Below are 19,164 nucleotides of genomic sequence, written 5' to 3' on the forward strand. Positions count from 1 at the left end.
CATTTTTTGAGACAGGCTCTTGCTCTGGCACCCAGGCTAAAGTGCAATAGCTTAATCATGGCTCACTGCAGCCTTGAGCCCTGGGTCTCAGGTGATTTTCCCACCTCAGCCTCCCAAGCAGCTGGGACTACAGGCACGAACCACCACACCTGGCTAATCTTTTGTATTTTTTGTAGAGATGGGGTTTTGCCATGTTGCCCAGGCTAACCTTGAACTCCTAGGCTCAAGTGATCCTCCTGCCTTGGCCTCCCCACAGTGCTGGAATCACAGGCATGAGCCACCATGCCTGGCCTTAAAGGAAACTTTTAAAGTTTTAAAATCATTTTGTAGGCACAGAGACATACTAATACAAATGCATTTCATACACCCATACAACATGAAAATTAGCAAAGAATTAGAAGAGGCTAAATTTCAAACTATACTTACCTCTTTCTTAAGTTCATTAAGACTGTGACTGATTTTCAGTATACTGAGTTCCAGTTCTTCAGCAATGCTTTTTGTTTTCTTGCTTTGCTAAAAATTTGAAAAAGTATATATGTAATGTTACCGCATCTCTTGAATCTGTTAATTTCAATTTTACTTGAACTATAAATTGTAATAAATTTTAATATTATTCTGTGAACTATAAAAGCAGATTTTTAAAATTTTCCTGTTTAAAGTTACAGTGGAAAATAAAGTTTCAGTTTAGTTACATTCTTCAATGCTAATTATAAATAGGTGAACTGTTTTGTTTTGTTTTTTCTGTGAACCTATGGATTGTATTGAAAGGTGAACTTTTAAAATCTAATTTTCTATTTAATTTTCCTTAATACATTCATCAAGTCTAAAATTAACCTTTTATTTTTGGCCTAGAATGTCCATGCTTTCACTCCTAACCTACTTAAAAATTAAAATCCTACTTGTCTTTAAGTTCTTACATAAATGTCTTTTTCTCAGAAAGGCTTTTTCAGATTACTCAATCTAAATCAGACCCTCTTCTTACTCTAATCTTTTCTCTCAGTAATCATCCCAGCTTGCAATTACATATTTATTTATTTTTTTCAGTCCAAACCATCTGGGAATTTTTTATTTTTTGTGTCTTTAAAGTCTATCTTTCCCACTAGGCCACGAAAGCTGAGTTCACATCTATGCTGCACACCACTAAATCCACAGTACCTGGCATAGGAAATGGTAGGTAGTAGATATTCGATTATTTGCATGAGTAAATAAAAATTAAATATCAGTACTTCATGAAGCCTTGTTGAGTCCTCTCCCTAAATATAAATTTGTCCTTCAAACACTCTCAACGCATAGTCTACACCTTCTCTTAAGATATTTACAAAGTTGTTTGTGCTTCTCTCACCCCTTCCCACAGGTTTCTACACCGTAAAATTCTTGCAGACAAAGATTTTATCTTATTCATCTTTAGATTTCTGGTGCTTGGCATATAAAAGGCACCAGTAACAACTGCTGAAAAAAATGAATGAATGAAAAATTCATCTAGCATGCAGGATCAGAGATTTGAGTGCTTGTGAAATATGCACAGGGTAAATTTGCTAAATTTATGACATTCGCTAATTGCAAATTTGAGTATTGATAGAATCACATTCCCAGCATAGAGTATTTCATCACAAAAAACTCTTTATAGTGAGTGTTGGACTTAAAATTTAACGCTGAAGCAGTCTACACTTCAGATTGTGTAACACACAGATAATTCAAGCTAAACACAAAATGTTGCTCAAGTCTCTGACACCACTCTAGCGCAAGATTCCCTGTTAATATGAACATGTGCACTATTGCGATGCCAAGAAAATATCTGACAAATCTGTGATACACATCAATTTTCACTCATAAATTAATCTATTTACAAGGACATCAACTGCTGCTTCTTGTTTCAGTCTCAGCCATATCCACCCTCCTTCATCATCTTTACTGCTAAAGACATGACTTCCAGATTTGTACTATTGCTGCTGCATATTGTATGCCATGTTAAATACTTTTTTGACATAGCCTGGGCCTCAGAAATAAATAATGCTAGAGACATGTCCCAGTGCTCTGTCTCTCCATTTTGCAACCCACCTGCTATAAGAGATTGTGTACACACTTCCTATGCTGTCCCTCTTCTATCAGTCTTGGCCATTCTTGCCCAAATAACCTCCTCTGAAGCACACCAGCAGCCCATTTAAAGCTCATAGAGCAGCCGCCCACCAATTTTAGACCAGGAATTTGTGCAAGGGTGAAAAATCTTTTACCTGCCAGCTGGATCTACCCTTGTTTTCATTGCATCTATACCCCAATAAGTTTTCTAAAGCATTGTGTCTGTAAATCAGCTGTCTTCAGAGGTAAGAGCTGTGTACATCTGAATGGCTCCAGCAGTCAGACTTGGGTCCCAAGAACCTCTAGGTGGGGGTCTACTCCTCTGTTCTTCACTCTGAAGAAGCATTTTGGGGAGGAATTTTCCAGCGGTGAGTTTGGTGTAAGAGTGGGGACAACAGAGTGAACTAGTGATAGTGGCCAGAGGCATAGATCCAGATTGGCTAAAATAAGAATCAGCGGGCCTAGAAATAATGTCAAGTACTGTGAGTGCTAGATAAAAAGGATATTTTGGCCAACTAGGAGGGAGAAAAGGGATGAGACATCCTGTCCCATTCTGGACCAAATTCATACTCCTGATGATTATGTCAGCTTCCATATCTTGCAAAACTTTACGGGAAAGCCATTATATAAGATTTACTTTGATTTTTAAAAAAGTTCTTACAGCTTGAATCCACACAGAAACTAACTGCTGCAGTTCCATTCTCGCCTGAGTTGACAGTTCCAAGATCCGTTCCCTGTGTTCATGGCTGGTGTAGGCAGAATCAGTAAAGTCCTCTGTACGCTCCAAGATGACTTCCAATGTCATAGAAAGGTTCTCTTTGGACTGAAAATAAAGATTCTCCCGAAGAGCTTCAATATTAATCTGAGAACAAAAAGGACATCCATCCATCCATGGGAGTCAATATTCCCACCTGACCAAAATGGGCTGTAAATTCTAACAGTGCCAAAGAAGACACTAGCATTTTATTTCCCAAGTTGAGGAGAAATACAGCCACCAAACATATCTAAATTGTCCACTAACCCAGGAGGGCACATTGCACAAAAGCCTTCAATATCCATGCAAAGCATAATTTGTACAGAATTAATACAATGACATTCCTATAAGATCAGTGAATGCTAAGGCAGAAAGAGGATCATCCTGTAGCAACCAGTAGGAAAAATGAACCAGCCTCCAGGTAAAAGATTTGCATCTGAGAAAATACCTAGGCAAAGTCCTGGAATATATGTTACACCCAAATATGAAATGTGCTGAGCCCAGGGGGAAGGATGGTGTGGAAGATGTGGGGTGTGAGAAGGACTGGGGAAGGCATCCATTTTTCCTTCATTAATTCAACGAAGACTCTCCTCATCACCTAACTGGTCTCCCTGTATTTTAAGTCCCCAGTAGCACCTTACTGACCCAAACATGCTCTACCAGCATCTGATATTGCCACCTCCCTCTAATAGCTCCTCACCATCTATAGAGAATCAAGCCCAAACTTCTCTGGCATAGCACAAAATCCTCTATGGCCTGTCTTTATATACCCTCTAACAGTCCATCTCACCCCCTGAATCCCCTAATAACCTTTCACTCCAGCCACCCTGTTTGGAGTTGTGACTCTTGACTATGTGATGAACACATGTTCACATGTGCAGTCTTTCTCTCTCAGCTTTCTAAATGCACCACCCCATTTCAACCATATAAAACTCTACAGTGCATGAAATATATCACACAGACAACTTGGACCAAGAGGCAACAAACGGTAATGATCATGATTACGGTCACAATGAATGTGATGATAAGGATAGCTTACATCTGTTTAACACTTTAAAGTCCATTCACAAGTTATTTTAATTAATCCTTATGCGTGACCCATTTTAACATGATCCATGAGAATACCAAAGTTTGGGAAGGTCAAGACGCCATAGAAGAGTCCTTGCTTCCCCTCCTCCTCTTGGCCCAAGTTTTCAGGTACACAAGTTTTCTATCCTAGGTACACAGAAACTTGTATTTAAGCTAGGAAAGAATATGGATAATAGAAAGGTATGGAATTTACAATGGGGATCTGAGAATTTGAGAATTTAAACAATTAAAACATAAAATCAGTCATATTGACCACATATCATTTATGTTAAGGTTTTTTATTTTCCCTTTGGGAGAGAACATATACATGTTTTTAGACAGCAACTTAGTGGTGTTTTGAGGGGCTTTTTTTGAAGGTTGTTTATTGATAATGGTTTCATAACATTTGTCCCTATATTCATAGTACCAAATACAGCAAAGTATCTATCCAGTTTCCCTCCACAGATTATACTCTCCATCAGAAAAAAAAGTAAGATGCCAAAGAGATAATCACGGACAGTGAGAATGAGCCTATTTATAACAGCTCTGCCTCCAGCATGTCTGACAGTGAGAGGGCAGCAGCCACAGCAGTCAGCAGCAGCCACAGGCAGAGCACTCTCCTCCTTCACCTGCACCAGAAATGCAGCAGCAAGAGGCAAAAGATGTCTCTCACCCTACTTGTTCCCTAATTATTCTTTGACAACACATCTCCTCCCTCAGCATTTATAAAAAGAGAGGATTAGAAAAATAATCTCTAAGATCCCTTTCAGCAATAAAATGTCTAAGGGAAGGTTTGGTCCCTGCAGCTTCTTTCCCCTCAGGAAGACTCAGGGGTAGGACTGGCATCATATAAACAAACCCAGATGTATAAAGTGAAGGTCATGGACTTTGGGATTAGAGAATCCTGGGCCTAAAGAAAGGTTCTACTATTTACTAGCTCTGCTCCTCAAAAACAAAACAAAACAGTATATAATTATATCCACCTAAAGGCCATGTAGGGATTAAATAAAATATTTATTAAGAGCAAAAAGAGAAATTCTTTCCCCCATGTTCCTACTTAGCCCTTCACACAATTAGAAATCAAAGTGCAATAAAATGGAAAGAATGACATTCTCATCACAGACCTGTCCATTAGAGAGGTGGGAACCTTTAGCATTTAAATAACTTCTCAGGGCCTTAGTTTTCCGATCGGCTAAAGGAGGGCATTGTACTAGATGACTTCTCAGGGCCCTTGCAACTCAGACACTGCTCTTACCCAAAAAGCATCTTCACCATGTCTCTGACTTCTGATAAGATGTCAGACTTCCTGGAGTCACACTGCCTAGTTTCAAATCCCAACTCTGGTACTTACTGGCCAGCAAGTTAATCTCCTCTCTGTTTCTTAAGCTCCTCAACAGTGTAATGGAAATAATAGCAACAGGTTTTTTTTGAGGATTGTATAAGTTCATATATTTAAAGCACTCAGAAAAGGGTTGGCACCGAGTAAGAACTCAATAACTGTTAGTGTGTATTACTGTTTATATTTAAATTTTAATTATTGTTAATACTATTACTATAGTCCTAAAGTATCAACCCTCTAACACAAAGAAGAGCAGGAATTCTAGCAGAAATGATTTGTTGCTTGCCATCATCCTCTGGATGGTATGGCACTGCTCAAAAAAATTGGACGGGAACATTCTTTTAAACAGGAGTCTACGGCTAAACCATACAGCTAAACAGGGCCAGAATAGCTACTATAACAAAGACCAGTGTTCTTTGTAAATACAACTCTAAGCTAAATATTACTGAGCAACAGGTTTGTATGGAGTGGTATTGCTTTAAATAGATATATCTGCTTTTGTGAAGCATCGTTCTAAAACATTATACAAAAATATGGATACTATACATAATGATGCTCCTTTAAAACAGAAAAGACTTGGAGCAGTGGCTCATTCCTGTATTTGCAGCATTTTGGGAGGCCCAAGTGGGCAGATCACCTGAAGTCAGGAGTTTAAGACCAGCCTGGCCAACATGGTGAAATCCCATCTACCAAAAATACAAAACTTAGCCAAGCATGGTAGTACGTGCCTGTAGTCCCAGCCTCTTGGAATGCTGACGCATAAAAATCACCCACGAGACGTGAGCAGAGGTTGCTGTGAGCAGAGATTACACCACTGCATTCCATATTGGGCAACAGAGCAAGACTCCATCTAAAAAAATTAAAATAAAATAAAATGAAAAGAAAAAAATCAAAATATAGTCTCTTTATTCTTACCTTGAATTCCTTAATTCCAGTAAAAATATTGATAGATGAAATGTCAGTCTCTCCATTCGATTTACAGTCAGTTACAATTTCAATGACCTTATCCAATGCCACTTTCATGCGGACAAATACTCCTTCTTTGTTTTTATGGGCTGATTCGCAGTTGGGATGCCTCAGACATGTCTTCAAAACAATTGAAAATTTTTATTTTAATATTTGATTTATGTCATAACACATAAAAATCTCACAGAGAACATGTCATGCTAAGAAAAATGGTTCTTTACCAAAATTTCCTGGGCCCCTGGCTCACTCAGCTGCTTCTCCTCACTAAAGTGGAAGCAGGATGAGTAAAAAGCGATAGCAAGGTTAAATAAAAAATACAGAGTGCAAAACTATACCTTTATACTTCAATAATAAGTTTACTTAAAAATTTTTTGGGGAAAAATTCTCTTCATCATGATTAAAACTATTTTAAAATGTTGCCTTACACATGCAAGAAATAAAAAAGAATGAAAAAAATGAACAGAGATGAAATACGATCATAAATGCATCTTGACTTTTAAAAAATGATGTAAATAAAAAACTCAAGGGCCTAGACAAAATAGAGCCTTCTGAGTGGGTTCCACAAAGACTCTGTTTTTTGTGGCTTCCCTAATTCTAGTACAGGGTAAATACTCTCAGAAGAAAAGGTTATTCTAAACAAACTGCTAATGAAACATTTTACTCATTCATTCTAGAATTGCACCAATTTGTTGGCCAACTGCTGTTTGGAAATACAAGCTGTTGATTGACAATTTTGTTAAAAGTGGAAAAAGGAACTAAAGGACTAATTTACAGAATAAACTAAGAGCTGATTTCTTACTCCTCTATACTTAACAGATCTTCACTTGCCTAGCTTTTTCTACAGCACGTGTGCTAGCTCCTCAATAAGAGCAGCAAAACCCTGCAAGCAGTGAACATGCGTGACAGGCCTTAATTCACAGCACCTAATACACCATGTTCTGCTGAGCTGTTCAATCAAAGCTGACTCATAAATTAGTTATTATTTGGAGGTGGGGAGGAAAGTTAGCATTCTTATAAATAACAACTGAGATTTAACTATTCAAGCCTATGTTCTAAGTTATCACTTTGATCTTTCTTAAAATGTAAATCATGTAAGTTAAATGCATTTAGTCAGATTTTCTAATTATTACTTTATTACACAGTAAAACAAAAATTGTCTTACCTTTGAAGCTGTGAGAAGCATCATTGTACACTTTTCAAGAACTGCTCTAGCTGCTGCCATTTTTGCCTTTTTCTTTTCATCTTTCAAATCCTAAATATAAAATAAAATCACAGAGGAATCTAAGATCATGTAAATAATCCAATTTCTTTTAAAAGGTATTTATTCAACAATACTCAAAAATTCAATAATGTTAAGTGAAAAAAAAAACAGGATAAAGTTTTACAAACTGTCACTGCTTCAATATAAATGCATCAACACAATATGAGTAGAAAGAAAAGGCTACTCTTGGTAAGGACTGTAGACCCAGGAACTGAGATGCAAGTAGAGGCTGCACATGGTTGACATTCTGGTGCTCTGTCACACCTAACATTCTCATGCCAAGTGCATACACGGCACTCCTAACCAGAAACACCCAACCTATGTCCTACTTAATTAAAAGTAATGGTTTACTGAGCATCTACTTTATTTCCTTCAAAACAGACACTTAAAAGTCAATTCTTTAAGAAGCCTCGTCTAATTAATTCCATCTAACTGCTTACCCATCTCAAATTGGAGTTTGTCTGTTTTAATCTTAACCAATATGTTGCTGTGACATATTCTTAACATGTTTCTTGGGTAGATAATTTTCCCCAACAAGATTGATCAGGAACACTTAAGAAAGTACTGTGTATTGAATTTTTTTTGGTCGGGGGTAGCTTCTCCTTACAGAGCCTTCAATAGAATGTGTGCTATTATATGAGGTATCCAAAGCTTGCTGATCAAATCTATAACAAAATACTCTATTAATAATTTGGTTATTCCATCTAAATCAGTGGTGGGCAACACTTTGAATTAAAGCCCAGATAAACATTTTAGGCCTTCTGAGCTATATGGTCTCCATCACAGCTACTCAATTCTGCCATTGTAGTGTGAAAGCAAACACAGACAATACACAAATAAATAAAAACAGCTGGGTTCCAATGAAACTTTACTTACAGACATTGAAATTTGAATTACATAAAATTTTTCCCTGTCATATTAGTCTTTTTTATTTATAAGTTAGGTTAAAAGCCCTTTCTTACAAATAAGAAAAACCTAAAGCTTGAGAATGATTTGCCTTTGAAAGTATAAATTTGCCTTTGCTTGAATAAATTAGGATGGATTCAGAAGTTAGTCTTACAATAATATCACTCTCACTCACTTGCATCCCAATATAAATTCAATAACAGATAGAGATGGAATTACAAATAGTATATGACAAAGTGCATATAATCCCAAAACTAATGCAGATCACATCCCAAAGAACTCTTCCTATATGTGAGTAACATCTATCACAGGTACCTATCAAATAAAAGTTGAGGCTGCTTCTACATTTTCCACACATTCCTCTTGTCTTTAACATTTTGGACAGAACTCCTTTCAAAACCACCTGTGGGTCTAGCTGACAATGCATCAAGTGTATATGCCATACTTGACACTTATAAGCCACATATGACATCAAATGCTGTATGGTGAGTGATAACAAGAGACAGAAAAAGATGGCATCTTAACCTGGAAAGGGCTGGTGCACAGGATAAAACAGAGGTGTCCATAAAATCCAGATGGTCTATGAAGCATTAAGCGAAGCATCCTAATACCTCCAAAAGTTTTTCCCAGGCTTGGGTAAGGATCTCACCACTGTTACTTTTTTTTCTTTTTGAGGCAGAGTCTGTCTCCCTTCCTTTCCCAGGCTAGAGTACAGGGGTGTGACCTTGGCTCACTGCAGCCTCTGCTTCCCAGGCTCAAGCAATTCTCATGCCTCAGCCTTCTGAGTGGCTGGAATTACAGGCGTGCACCACCACACCCAGCTAATTTCCACATTTTTAGAAGAGATGGGGTTTCACCATGATGGCCAGGCTGGTCTCAAACTCCTGACCTCAGATGATATGCACACCTTAGCCTCCCAAAGTGCTGGGATTACAGGCATGAGCCACCATGCTTGGCCTCACCACTGCTACTTTCTACACTTTAGCCCAGGTCACGATCATCTCTCAATAGATTACTGTAATAGCCTCTTGAGTGGTCTCCCTGCCTCTGCCCTTGTCTCCAAGCAAACTATTCTCAACATGACAGCTAGAGTGATACTGTTAACATGTAAGTCAGAAATTGTCATTCTCCTACTCAAAACCTCCAACGGCTCTCCATTTTACTTAAAGCCAAAGTCCTTACACAGTTTGGCCCGCCTGCTATCTCTCTGATTTCATCTTCTTACCCTTCCCTTTTGCTCACTTTGATCCATCCACTGGTCTTTGTGTTCTTTGAACACACCATGCATGTTTCTGTTTTATTGTCTATCTCCTCCCACCCCTACTAAAACATAAGCTCCATGAGTGCAGAGGTTTTGTTTCTTGTATTTACTGTTGAAGCCCCAACACCTAGTGTAGTATTTGGTTAACAGAAAGCAGCTGATAAATATTTGCTGAGAAAACTGAGAATGCCCCTGACCTATAGCTATTTGCAGGATATTTGGACTATTCTAAGGGAGAAAGCATTTGAACTCTGGATGCATATCCCATAAAGATGACCCAGGAGTAGCACTTATCAAACACAAAGATGATAAAAAGGATGCCAGTAAGTTTCTGGGGTCCCATATCTAATGAGCTAAATTTTTAAAAATAGATACCTCTTCTGCCAAAAGTTTTTAAATGTTTGGATCACAATATTACAAGAATTGAGAAAAACAAAATGTTCACCATGCCAAATTTCTAACTACAAATCAAAATGGTGGTGAAAGTTTTTCAGTTACATACAGAGGCTGAGGAGGATCCTGCAGGAAGCATAACTGAAGGATGGTGGCTTTAGAACCTATGACTCATGCCATGCTTGCTCAAGTGATCAAGAAAATGCTAGATGATAAGCTATTATTATTATAAAAATACTCAAGCTAATAGTTTTCATTGGGGAGAATGAAGAGAAGAAGGAAGACTAAGAGAAAGAAAAAGAGAAGGAAAAGAAAGAAAATTTGTTTTATAAAGAACAATACTGGCAGACAGAAAATGAAACAATAAGGTATCTATAGAAACATCATTAGTATTAGAAACAGTCCCATTATTTAGCCTGCCACTTCCCAGACCAATATCCATCTTTCAACTCCAGCTGCAATCGGGAAAGTTCACATCGAAAACTGAGAGAATAGCCTATGGGACTATATCCAGAAGCATCTCAAGAAATGGTCAATTATTATATATATTTAACCTGCCAACAAGACAGACTCCTACACAAATACCCCAACAAGGAAAAGTCAGTCCTGGATATAATATGATCTTCTGTCTCCCAAAACTGAGGAACGTATTGTCTAAATTGGGGAACAGACCCATAAAGAACTAATTTGGCTGGTGTGGTGGCTCATACCTGTAACCCCAGCTCTTTGGGAGGCTGAGGCAGGCAGATCACCTGAGATTAGGAGTTTGAGACCACCCTGGCCAACATAGTGAAACCCCATCTCTACTAAAAACACAAAAAGTTAGCCAGGTGTGGTGGCGCATGCCTGTAGTCCCAGCTACTTGGAAGGCTGGGGAAGGAGAATCACTTGAACCCAGGAGGCAGAGGTTGCAGTGAGCCAAGATCGCAACACTACACTCCAGCCCAGGTGACAAAGTGAGACTCCACATCAAAAACAAAACAAAACAACCCTAATATCATGTTGTAGTTTGAGAACTACAGCCTTTAGAATCAAATATAACTGAGTTCAATCTGCCAGTATAGTGACCTTGGAAAAGTTTATCTTTGTCTCAGATTTAGTTTCTTTATAAATAAAACAGTAGTAGTAATACCTATCTCATAGGGATATTTCAAGAATTAAATGAGATCATGTATATTAAGTACCTAACACATAGGCAGTGCTAATAAATAATGGCTTGGCTTATTACTATTAATCTAATATGGTAAGAATAACAGATGTCTAACAAGATACTATAAGAATATATATGATGGCTCAATTTGATGTGTCTGAGCCCTGGTAGAGGAATCAAATGGAAAGCTTCGTAAAAGAGGAAGTAACCAAATAAAAAGAAATAAAAAGAGGAAGTACTTGAGTTGATCCCTGCAGACAAGTATGACCTTTCCCAGTGGGTCAGGTGGAAACAAAATTAACTGTTATACATGTAAAAAAAAAAGACAAACAGATCTATCCTAGCTTATTTATGAAAGGCTTTCAAGACCAAGGCTGTAGATATAAAAAGCAAAGAAACCAATCCAAATGATCCTAAAGATCAAACCTCCATCTAAACTAAAAAGCATGTATTTATCTGAAAACTGTAAAATGTGGTGAATACGTACATTTTGTCTATCTCCACTCAGATGTGCAAACTCCACCATTTCATTTCCAAATTGACTGAATATTTGGACAAACTCTTGAAAGCTAGTCACTTTCTCCAGTCTTTCCATAGTTGCAAGAACCTGCAAAACAAGATAATATTTCATTATTGGGTGATAGCTATGAAACAGACTGAGATTGTCAAGGCTGAGCAGAAAAAAAAACGAAAATTCTGAATTCTAGGTGAAAACTGAGAAGGAGGAGCCAGATTGAAGACAGAGAAGGAGGTGCTCAGAGAAGTAGAAATAGATTCAAGGCACAGAATTATTAGGGGAATGATTTGTTTATGGAATGAGATTTGGAGTTACTTAAAGGAAAAGGAAAAAGAATAAAAGAAATGACTAAATATAAAAAGGAAGGGATCATTTCTGTAGCCAAGTCTAGAAGGTGGGAATGGGCAGGACTGCAGTAATCAAATATTCAGAGAACTGGGAAGGGATGAAGATGAAAGACAGCAAGCATTATGGCTCAGTGAACCAGGATGACAGGAACCCTACCATTCTCAGGAAAGCAGCAGGAACCTCATCATCTGCAGAGTAAGGAGTTGAAAGGGAGGTATGGGACTTTAAGAGTAGGAAAATAGTCTGGCTCAATCAGGAATGGGCCGTCAGGGGTGAATTGAGAGTGTGAATCTGTGGTAGAGCCAATATCTAAAATGTTATGTGTTTTCTTGATGTAAGAAATAAAGTAAATAGATGTGAAACATATTTTCAAATACTTTTCTTTAAAATAACAATACTAGATTGTTTTAGTCAGAACAAGATAGGTTAAAAAAAACATAGATATCCTGTGTTGACTTATTTTTAATGAGAATATGATGAATATTTGGCATGTTAATCTGCCCTGGCAGCTCAGGAAGTTCAGACAACAAACACAGATAAGGCACATTGCCACCACTGTGCAGAACCTCCATCTTTCAAAGTGAGGAAGGTTGTTTCTATTTCTCTAGTGCTGCCAGATCCACCTCTTCAATTCTGATTCATTCAACACTCATCAGGTGGTTTTATCCTCAAATCTTATTAGGATGACCCCTTCCCTGGCCAACTGTCCTCCTGTTTGCCTAGGGAATTATCCAGAGAATGAAGCGATCGTACATACCCTAGATTCCCAGATGATCAAGAAGCATGACTATCACCTGAGAGATTAACTTCTGGACTGAAAGAGTTTAAATCCATTCTGTAACTTTTGAGATTATTCAGTAACATTTAGGGACTCTGCATACAGAAATTTTGTAGCTGTGGATAATTATTATTTCCACTGAGTTAACTGTGTCTTAAGTTATATATTGTTAGTCTCTGATTTGGGAGGGAAAAAAAGTACTGAAGAATTCAGCATTTTTCTGCTACATATATTATCATGGTGCTCGCCTTTTCTTTCTAACTGTTGTACACATTTAAAGCTTTTAACAATAAGCCTCAACAAGTGGAAAATGATTTCCTAAGAAGAGACATTACTTGCATTCAAAAGTTTAGGCACAGTATACCCAACATTTAAGAACTACACATATAGAAGAAACACTACTTTAAACTATAGACAAAATTATAAACAATTATAATAAATAAGCATTTCCAAATTACTTACAATTAACCCAAAAAGAACTTTTTTTTTCTTTTTTTTAATGTGATACTCAGACAGGCAGAGCCCCGGGAGGAACCTAGGGCCACAAGCGCATTCAACGAGTAGATGATCAATGTGTCCTCCAATTCACATTAATTCTCACAGCTAGCAGCATTCTTCACCAATGCATGAGCCAAGTGATTTACTGCTAAGAATCATAAAACGCACTTTGAACAACATAGAAAGACAAAAATACAGCAGCACCAGGAAGGTAAGTACCTTATTTCTTGATGTTATTATCTGTTTAATGACTACTCGGTCTGCCAGCAACAACACCTTTGTCACTGAAGAAAGAAGTAATCTTGCAGCCTTTATAACTCCTGTTTTGTCTGTAAAAATCGTGATCTGGCCATCAGATTCTGCATGGTTCAAGTTGGTTATGTCTGTAAGTGCTGCAATTGTTTCTCCTAATAAGAAAGGCAAGGGATTGTAAAGTTAAACTGGCAGTAAGACACACAAATTCAAATCTAGACTCTTCTCTAACCTTGAAGGTAAGGCACAATGAGGAGAAACTCAGCTTTGGAGTCCTACTTCAGGAACAAGAAATGGTTTCATCTTGATGATTGTAGGGGTTATCATACAAAGCTTTCTAACCAGAAAATAATATCACATTCTTAAGAACTGTGACAAATTTTGCCCTCTCTCAGTTTGAAAAACATCACAATTTTTGTTTCCAGTGGTAATACAAACTATACAATCTAAAAGCCTCCTGCCCTACAAGACTGTAAGAAAAGTCCCAGGAGTCAAAAACCAAATATCTAAAACCAGAGCAGTAAGCAGGTGCCAAGGTTTAGGCTGGGGCCAGGCCGGGGAGAAGTCAGGGGTCACTGCTGATCTCCACAAGCTGAATGAGCTTGGGTTTTCAGGGATCCTCAGGGAGAGAAGAAAGATAGGGCTCTGGGCCCCAAGGGATGACATCTTCAATACAAAGGGGACCTGAAAAGAACTGTCAACAGGCAAAAAGAAACAATAAGGAAATTCATCTATCTGTCAGCCTGGACTCTGGGTGGGGAAAGTAAACAAAACAAAAGCCTCCCTCCTGAGAATTCAAACCACAGGCTGGCCCTCATTCAGGCTGCGGTTTGAATTTACATAAACTTCTTACAAAGCCCAGCACAAACCATTCTATTAATTGAACTCCCTAGAAAAAATTGAATCCTCTAGAAAAATTATCTTCTTCACTGTTGCTATCAAAACTTTTGATTTCTGTAATGGTAATTATCTACTAATAAAACAATACAAGTGTTTGCCTCCTCAAAGAAGAACCAGGATATAATATTCTTTAAACCTCCATACTTATTAAACAGAGTTTTAAAATAAACCTTTAACCAATTTATAGTGTTCAAGATCATTTTTTAAAGTCCTAAATATACCTGTGTGCATAATGTAATGATTTTCTTACAAAAGCCCTCCTGTCAATTCTATTACATACACACAATAATGTGTCAGCTCACAGGCTTAAGGATCTTGAATAAAAAAATATTAGAATATTAATGGAGGACACAGTGTAAAACATGACATAAGTCAAGGTTTAGAAAGATCAGTCTGGCAGGCACAGTGCCTCAATGCCTGTAATCCTAGCACTTTGGGAGGCCAAGTTGGGCGGAAAACGTGAGATCAGGAGTTCAAGACCATCCTGGTCAACATGGCGAAACCCCATTTCTACTAAAAAAATACAAAAATTAGCCAGGCATGGTGGTGGGGGCCTGTAATCCCAGCTACTCAGGAGCCTGAGGCATAGAATCACTTGGACTTGGGAAGCGGAGGTTGCAGAGAACCAAGATTGCGCCACTGCATTCCAGCCTGGGTAGCAGAGTGAGACTTGGTCTCAAAGAAAAAAAAAAGAAAGAAAGAAAAATCAGTCTAGTAGGAGTACATAAAATGGAATGGAAAGGAAAGACTCAAAGCCAGGCAATCATATCAACTGTGGGTGTGAAATAGTAGGGACTTTACTGGCATAGTAGCCATAGGAATATTAAGATGATTTGGGAGACACTGAGAAAACATAAAATTAGTACCTGATCAATGATAAGAAGGAAAGAAAGAGTGAAAAAATGGCTTCAAAGTTTTAAACCTAAGTTGCTTAAAGAAAATCAGAAGGGCATTGGAAGGGAAATGATAAATTTACTTTCGGACAACAGGATTTTGAAATAACACAGGAATATACAAAAGATAAGCCACAAGACATGGACTGGTAATACAGACTTGGATGTCTTGTGTATAATGACAATAGCTGAAGCTCTACAGATAGAGGAAGTCTATGGTAGCCAGCCTTCAAGATAGCTCCCCACCAGTAGGTGATCCCTACCTACTGGTATTCACAATCTTGTGCTGTCCCCTCCCACATCACACCAGGGTTGGTATGGTGCAAGTGATGGTCTGACATTTCCAAGGTTAAGTTCTAAAATGACTGAGGCAGCTTTCTGGGTTGCTCTCTCTCTCTGAGAGAAGCCACCTGCCATGTCATAAGCAGCCCTTACCACAGAGAGACCTATGCAGAGAGGAAGTTAGACCTCTGGCCAACAGCCATCAAGGAAGTGAAACCTGTCAACAACCATGAGAGAGGACCTGGAAGCAGACCTGTAGTCCAGTCAAGCCTTCAGGTAACAGAGTCCTGGTCAACATACTAACCACCACCTCATGAGACACACTGACCCAGATCCACCCAGTTAAGCCCCCTGACTGGTACCCCACAAAAACTGTGTGAGACAGTAAATGTTTGTGGTTTTAAGTTGCTAAGTTTGGGTTAATTTGTTACACAGCAATAGGTCACTAATACAAAGTTTTGATAGCAAAATATACAGAAAACAAAAGTGCTTAGAATTAACCTTAAGGTATACAGAAGGGGCAGAAGGAAAAGTATCGGTTTGCAGGCTATCATTAATAGCTAAAAGGATAAAAATGTTTCCTCTGGAAAATGATTCTCTGGAAAATGTTAAATTTTTTTCTACACCTCTCAATCACAAAAGATACCACATGTAAGTCTAAACATACGGCATGATTCAACCACGTTGGCCATCCTGACCTTGTGATACACCCGCCTCGGCCTCCCAAAGTGCTGGGATTACAGACATGAGCCACCGTGCCTGGCCTTATTTTTTTGTTTTTTTGAGATGGAGTTGCACTCTGTCGCCCAGTCTGGAGTGCAGTGGCACGATCTCAGCTCACTGGAATCTCTGCCTCGGGTTCAAGAGATTCTCCTGCCCAAGTAGCTAGGACTACAGGCATGTGCTACCACACCTGGCTAATTTTTTGTATTTTTAGTAAAGACAAGTTTCACCGTGTTAGCCAGGATGGTCTCCTGACCTCATGATCTGCTCACCTCGGCCTCCCAAAATGCTGGGATTATAGGCATAGCCACTGTGCTTGGCCACAGTCCCATTTTACAGATAAAAACGCTGAGGCTTAGAAATGTTTAATAGATTGCTCAATATTTCCTGCTAGCAAGTAGAAGCACTGGGATTAAAATCCAGGGAATTTGACTCTAAAAATCTAGTTACTCTTTTTTTTTTTTTTTTTTTTTTTTTTGAGACATGGTCTCACTCTGTCATCTCCCTGGCTGAAGTGCAGTGGCACCATTACCACTCACTGCAAATTCAACCTCCCTGGGCTCAAACAATCATCCCATCTTAGCCTCCCGAGGAGACGGGACTGCAGGCATAAACCCCCACACCTAGTTAATTTTTGTTTCTTATGTTTTTTAGAGACGGGGTCTCACTATGTTGCCCAGGTTGGTCTCAAACACAGCTCAAGCGATTCACTCACCTTGGCCTCCCAATGTGTTGGGATTACAGGTGTGAGCTACCATACCCAGCCAGCTCCAGTTCTTTATCTACGATTTTATATTAGTTCCCTCAAATGAACGCTGTTGTCAAAAGAAGAAAATGATTCGTAGGGGTTGAGTGGGCTAGAAACATTTCAGGAGTGATTTAATGAAGTCTTAGGTTTGTATGTGTTAAGAGAAAAAAAGCCTTCTGTATTTTACAACTCCAGAAGGCATCATTCTCATCCTCTTACCTGAGTGACACTAGGAGGAAATGACATGTGGAGCTCATGACACCTAATGGCTTCCAAAATACTCCATTTATGGAGCTGCCTGGGCGTATGGTACCCATGTCAGTATACCATGTCCTCCTCTCTCACCTTACACTGAGCACAAATGACATGCTACAAGGCCAACAAGGAGCACAGGACTCAGGTTATCCTTTCATCTAAAAACACCGTACTCCTGCTTTAATCAATGGTTGTTAGAAGAAACAGTAATTTCTTTTAATTCTTTTTTTCTAACCACAAAGCTTTCTTGCAAAAAGAAACAGTAATATGAAGAACATTTCTACATTTTCTGTTGAATTGTCCATTATGTAATGTCTGTTTCATAAGCACCCACACATAATTTAGTGTCAGGAAAAAAAGTCTCTCTCTCCTCTTACAAGCTGGTTTGTTTCCTTTCAACAAACAATGAGATTATATAAGCCTTTGTTTCCCACATTTTTGTTTTGCCTTCCAGGAAGTACAAAGATAAATTTCATGCTTAATTAAAATATTAATGTTTGCCAAAATTTCTGGTTTCGTTTTACCTCTCATTTTAATAAGTTTATTGAACATGTATTTTATTGTAAGTGCTTTCAAATCCTTTTTTAAAGTAGAAGAAATATAAATTATGAATAGAATAAGGATATCCCCCCCTGCTTTCCACATAAATCCTATTCTCTATCCCAGTGAATGGCTAAAAATCCAAAAGTCAACCCAGGTTCTTCCCTTTCCTTCAGTCAATAAGCTCCTTTTACCTATTCGACCACCTTAAGGAGTTTTCTGTGTACTCTTCCGACTCTTTAAAGAGCTATTACACTGACTTGGCATAGCTGGTTTTATTGTCAAAGCTTCTCTATTAATCTCCCTGCCTTCAGTCTCAACATTCTCTCAAGCTTTCCTCATCTGTTCACTTCCTCCATACTATCAGAAAGAATTCTATCTAACACAAAACATCTGTAAAATCTTCTTGTCTTAAAAAATCTAAACCAAACAAAATAACACAAAACAATATGTCTTTCATCTGGCTCAAAATTTCTCAATGACTTCTAGTATAGAATAGTTGAAATCATCTATATAAAACACAGGATCATATATGAACTTGTCTGCCCCTCCACATTTACTTGGTTTTATTCCAATCTCTCTCTTCCCACTGATGACCTGCTCCTCCCTCAGAGTTACCCATCTAAATAGTTGGCATCACCATTTGCCCAGCTGTTCATATCCCAAATCTTGGGCATTATCCTGACTCTTCTATCACATCCCACATCCAAACCATCGGCCAATTCTATCAGCTCCACCTTGGCAATATATGGAAACACAACCAACTTTCACTACTTCAAATGTTGTCACCTAGTCTAAGTCCCATCATCTATCACCTGGATCACTGCGACAGCCTCCTAACTGGTTTCTCTGAATCCATCCTCACACCCCCTAAAATGTATTTTCTATAAAGGAGCCACCAGTTACCTTTTTAAAATGCAAATGAGATCATATCACTTCCAGCACAAAATCTCCCAGTAACCCCTCATTACACTTAGAACATAGTCCAAAATTCCTGTCCTTGCCTATTCTCACTTTCTCCTTGCCAGGAATGCCCTTCCTCCAAGTATCCACGTAGCTCAGGCCTTCACTTCACTGTAGTCTCTGCTCTACTGTTCCTTCCTTAGATGGTCTTCCTAATCTCCTATCCCAGGAGTTCCCAACTGGGGCCATTTTTACCACTCTAGGGACATTTGGCAATGTCTAGAGCTATTTCTGGTTGTCACATCGTAGAAGAGGGGACGTTCTGGCATCTAGCAGGTAGAAGCTAGTGATCT

The 19,164-nt window shown here is 38.5% G+C and overlaps 1 protein-coding gene and 1 pseudogene across 2 annotated transcripts in view; both read right to left on the minus strand.

Moving 5' to 3' along the window:
* CTNNAL1 (catenin alpha like 1) overlaps positions 1 to 19,164 on the minus strand; it is a 71,675-nt gene that overhangs the window by 36,753 nt on the left and 15,758 nt on the right. For both annotated transcript variants that reach the window (XM_009000992.4, XM_002743181.5), the window contains exons 3-8: positions 13,535 to 13,722; positions 11,662 to 11,781; positions 7,366 to 7,455; positions 6,153 to 6,323; positions 2,738 to 2,938; positions 427 to 513 (exon numbers count right to left, since the gene is read on the minus strand). In XM_009000992.4, coding sequence (XP_008999240.1) covers positions 427 to 513; positions 2,738 to 2,938; positions 6,153 to 6,323; positions 7,366 to 7,455; positions 11,662 to 11,781; positions 13,535 to 13,722 — 857 coding nt within the window. The remainder of the gene's footprint in view (positions 1 to 426; positions 514 to 2,737; positions 2,939 to 6,152; positions 6,324 to 7,365; positions 7,456 to 11,661; positions 11,782 to 13,534; positions 13,723 to 19,164) is intronic.
* On the minus strand, positions 13,320 to 13,472 carry LOC144579715 (5.8S ribosomal RNA; annotated as a pseudogene).

This window comes from Callithrix jacchus, chromosome 1 (assembly GCF_049354715.1).
Source record: "Callithrix jacchus isolate 240 chromosome 1, calJac240_pri, whole genome shotgun sequence".
Lineage (NCBI taxonomy): Eukaryota > Metazoa > Chordata > Mammalia > Primates > Cebidae > Callithrix > Callithrix jacchus.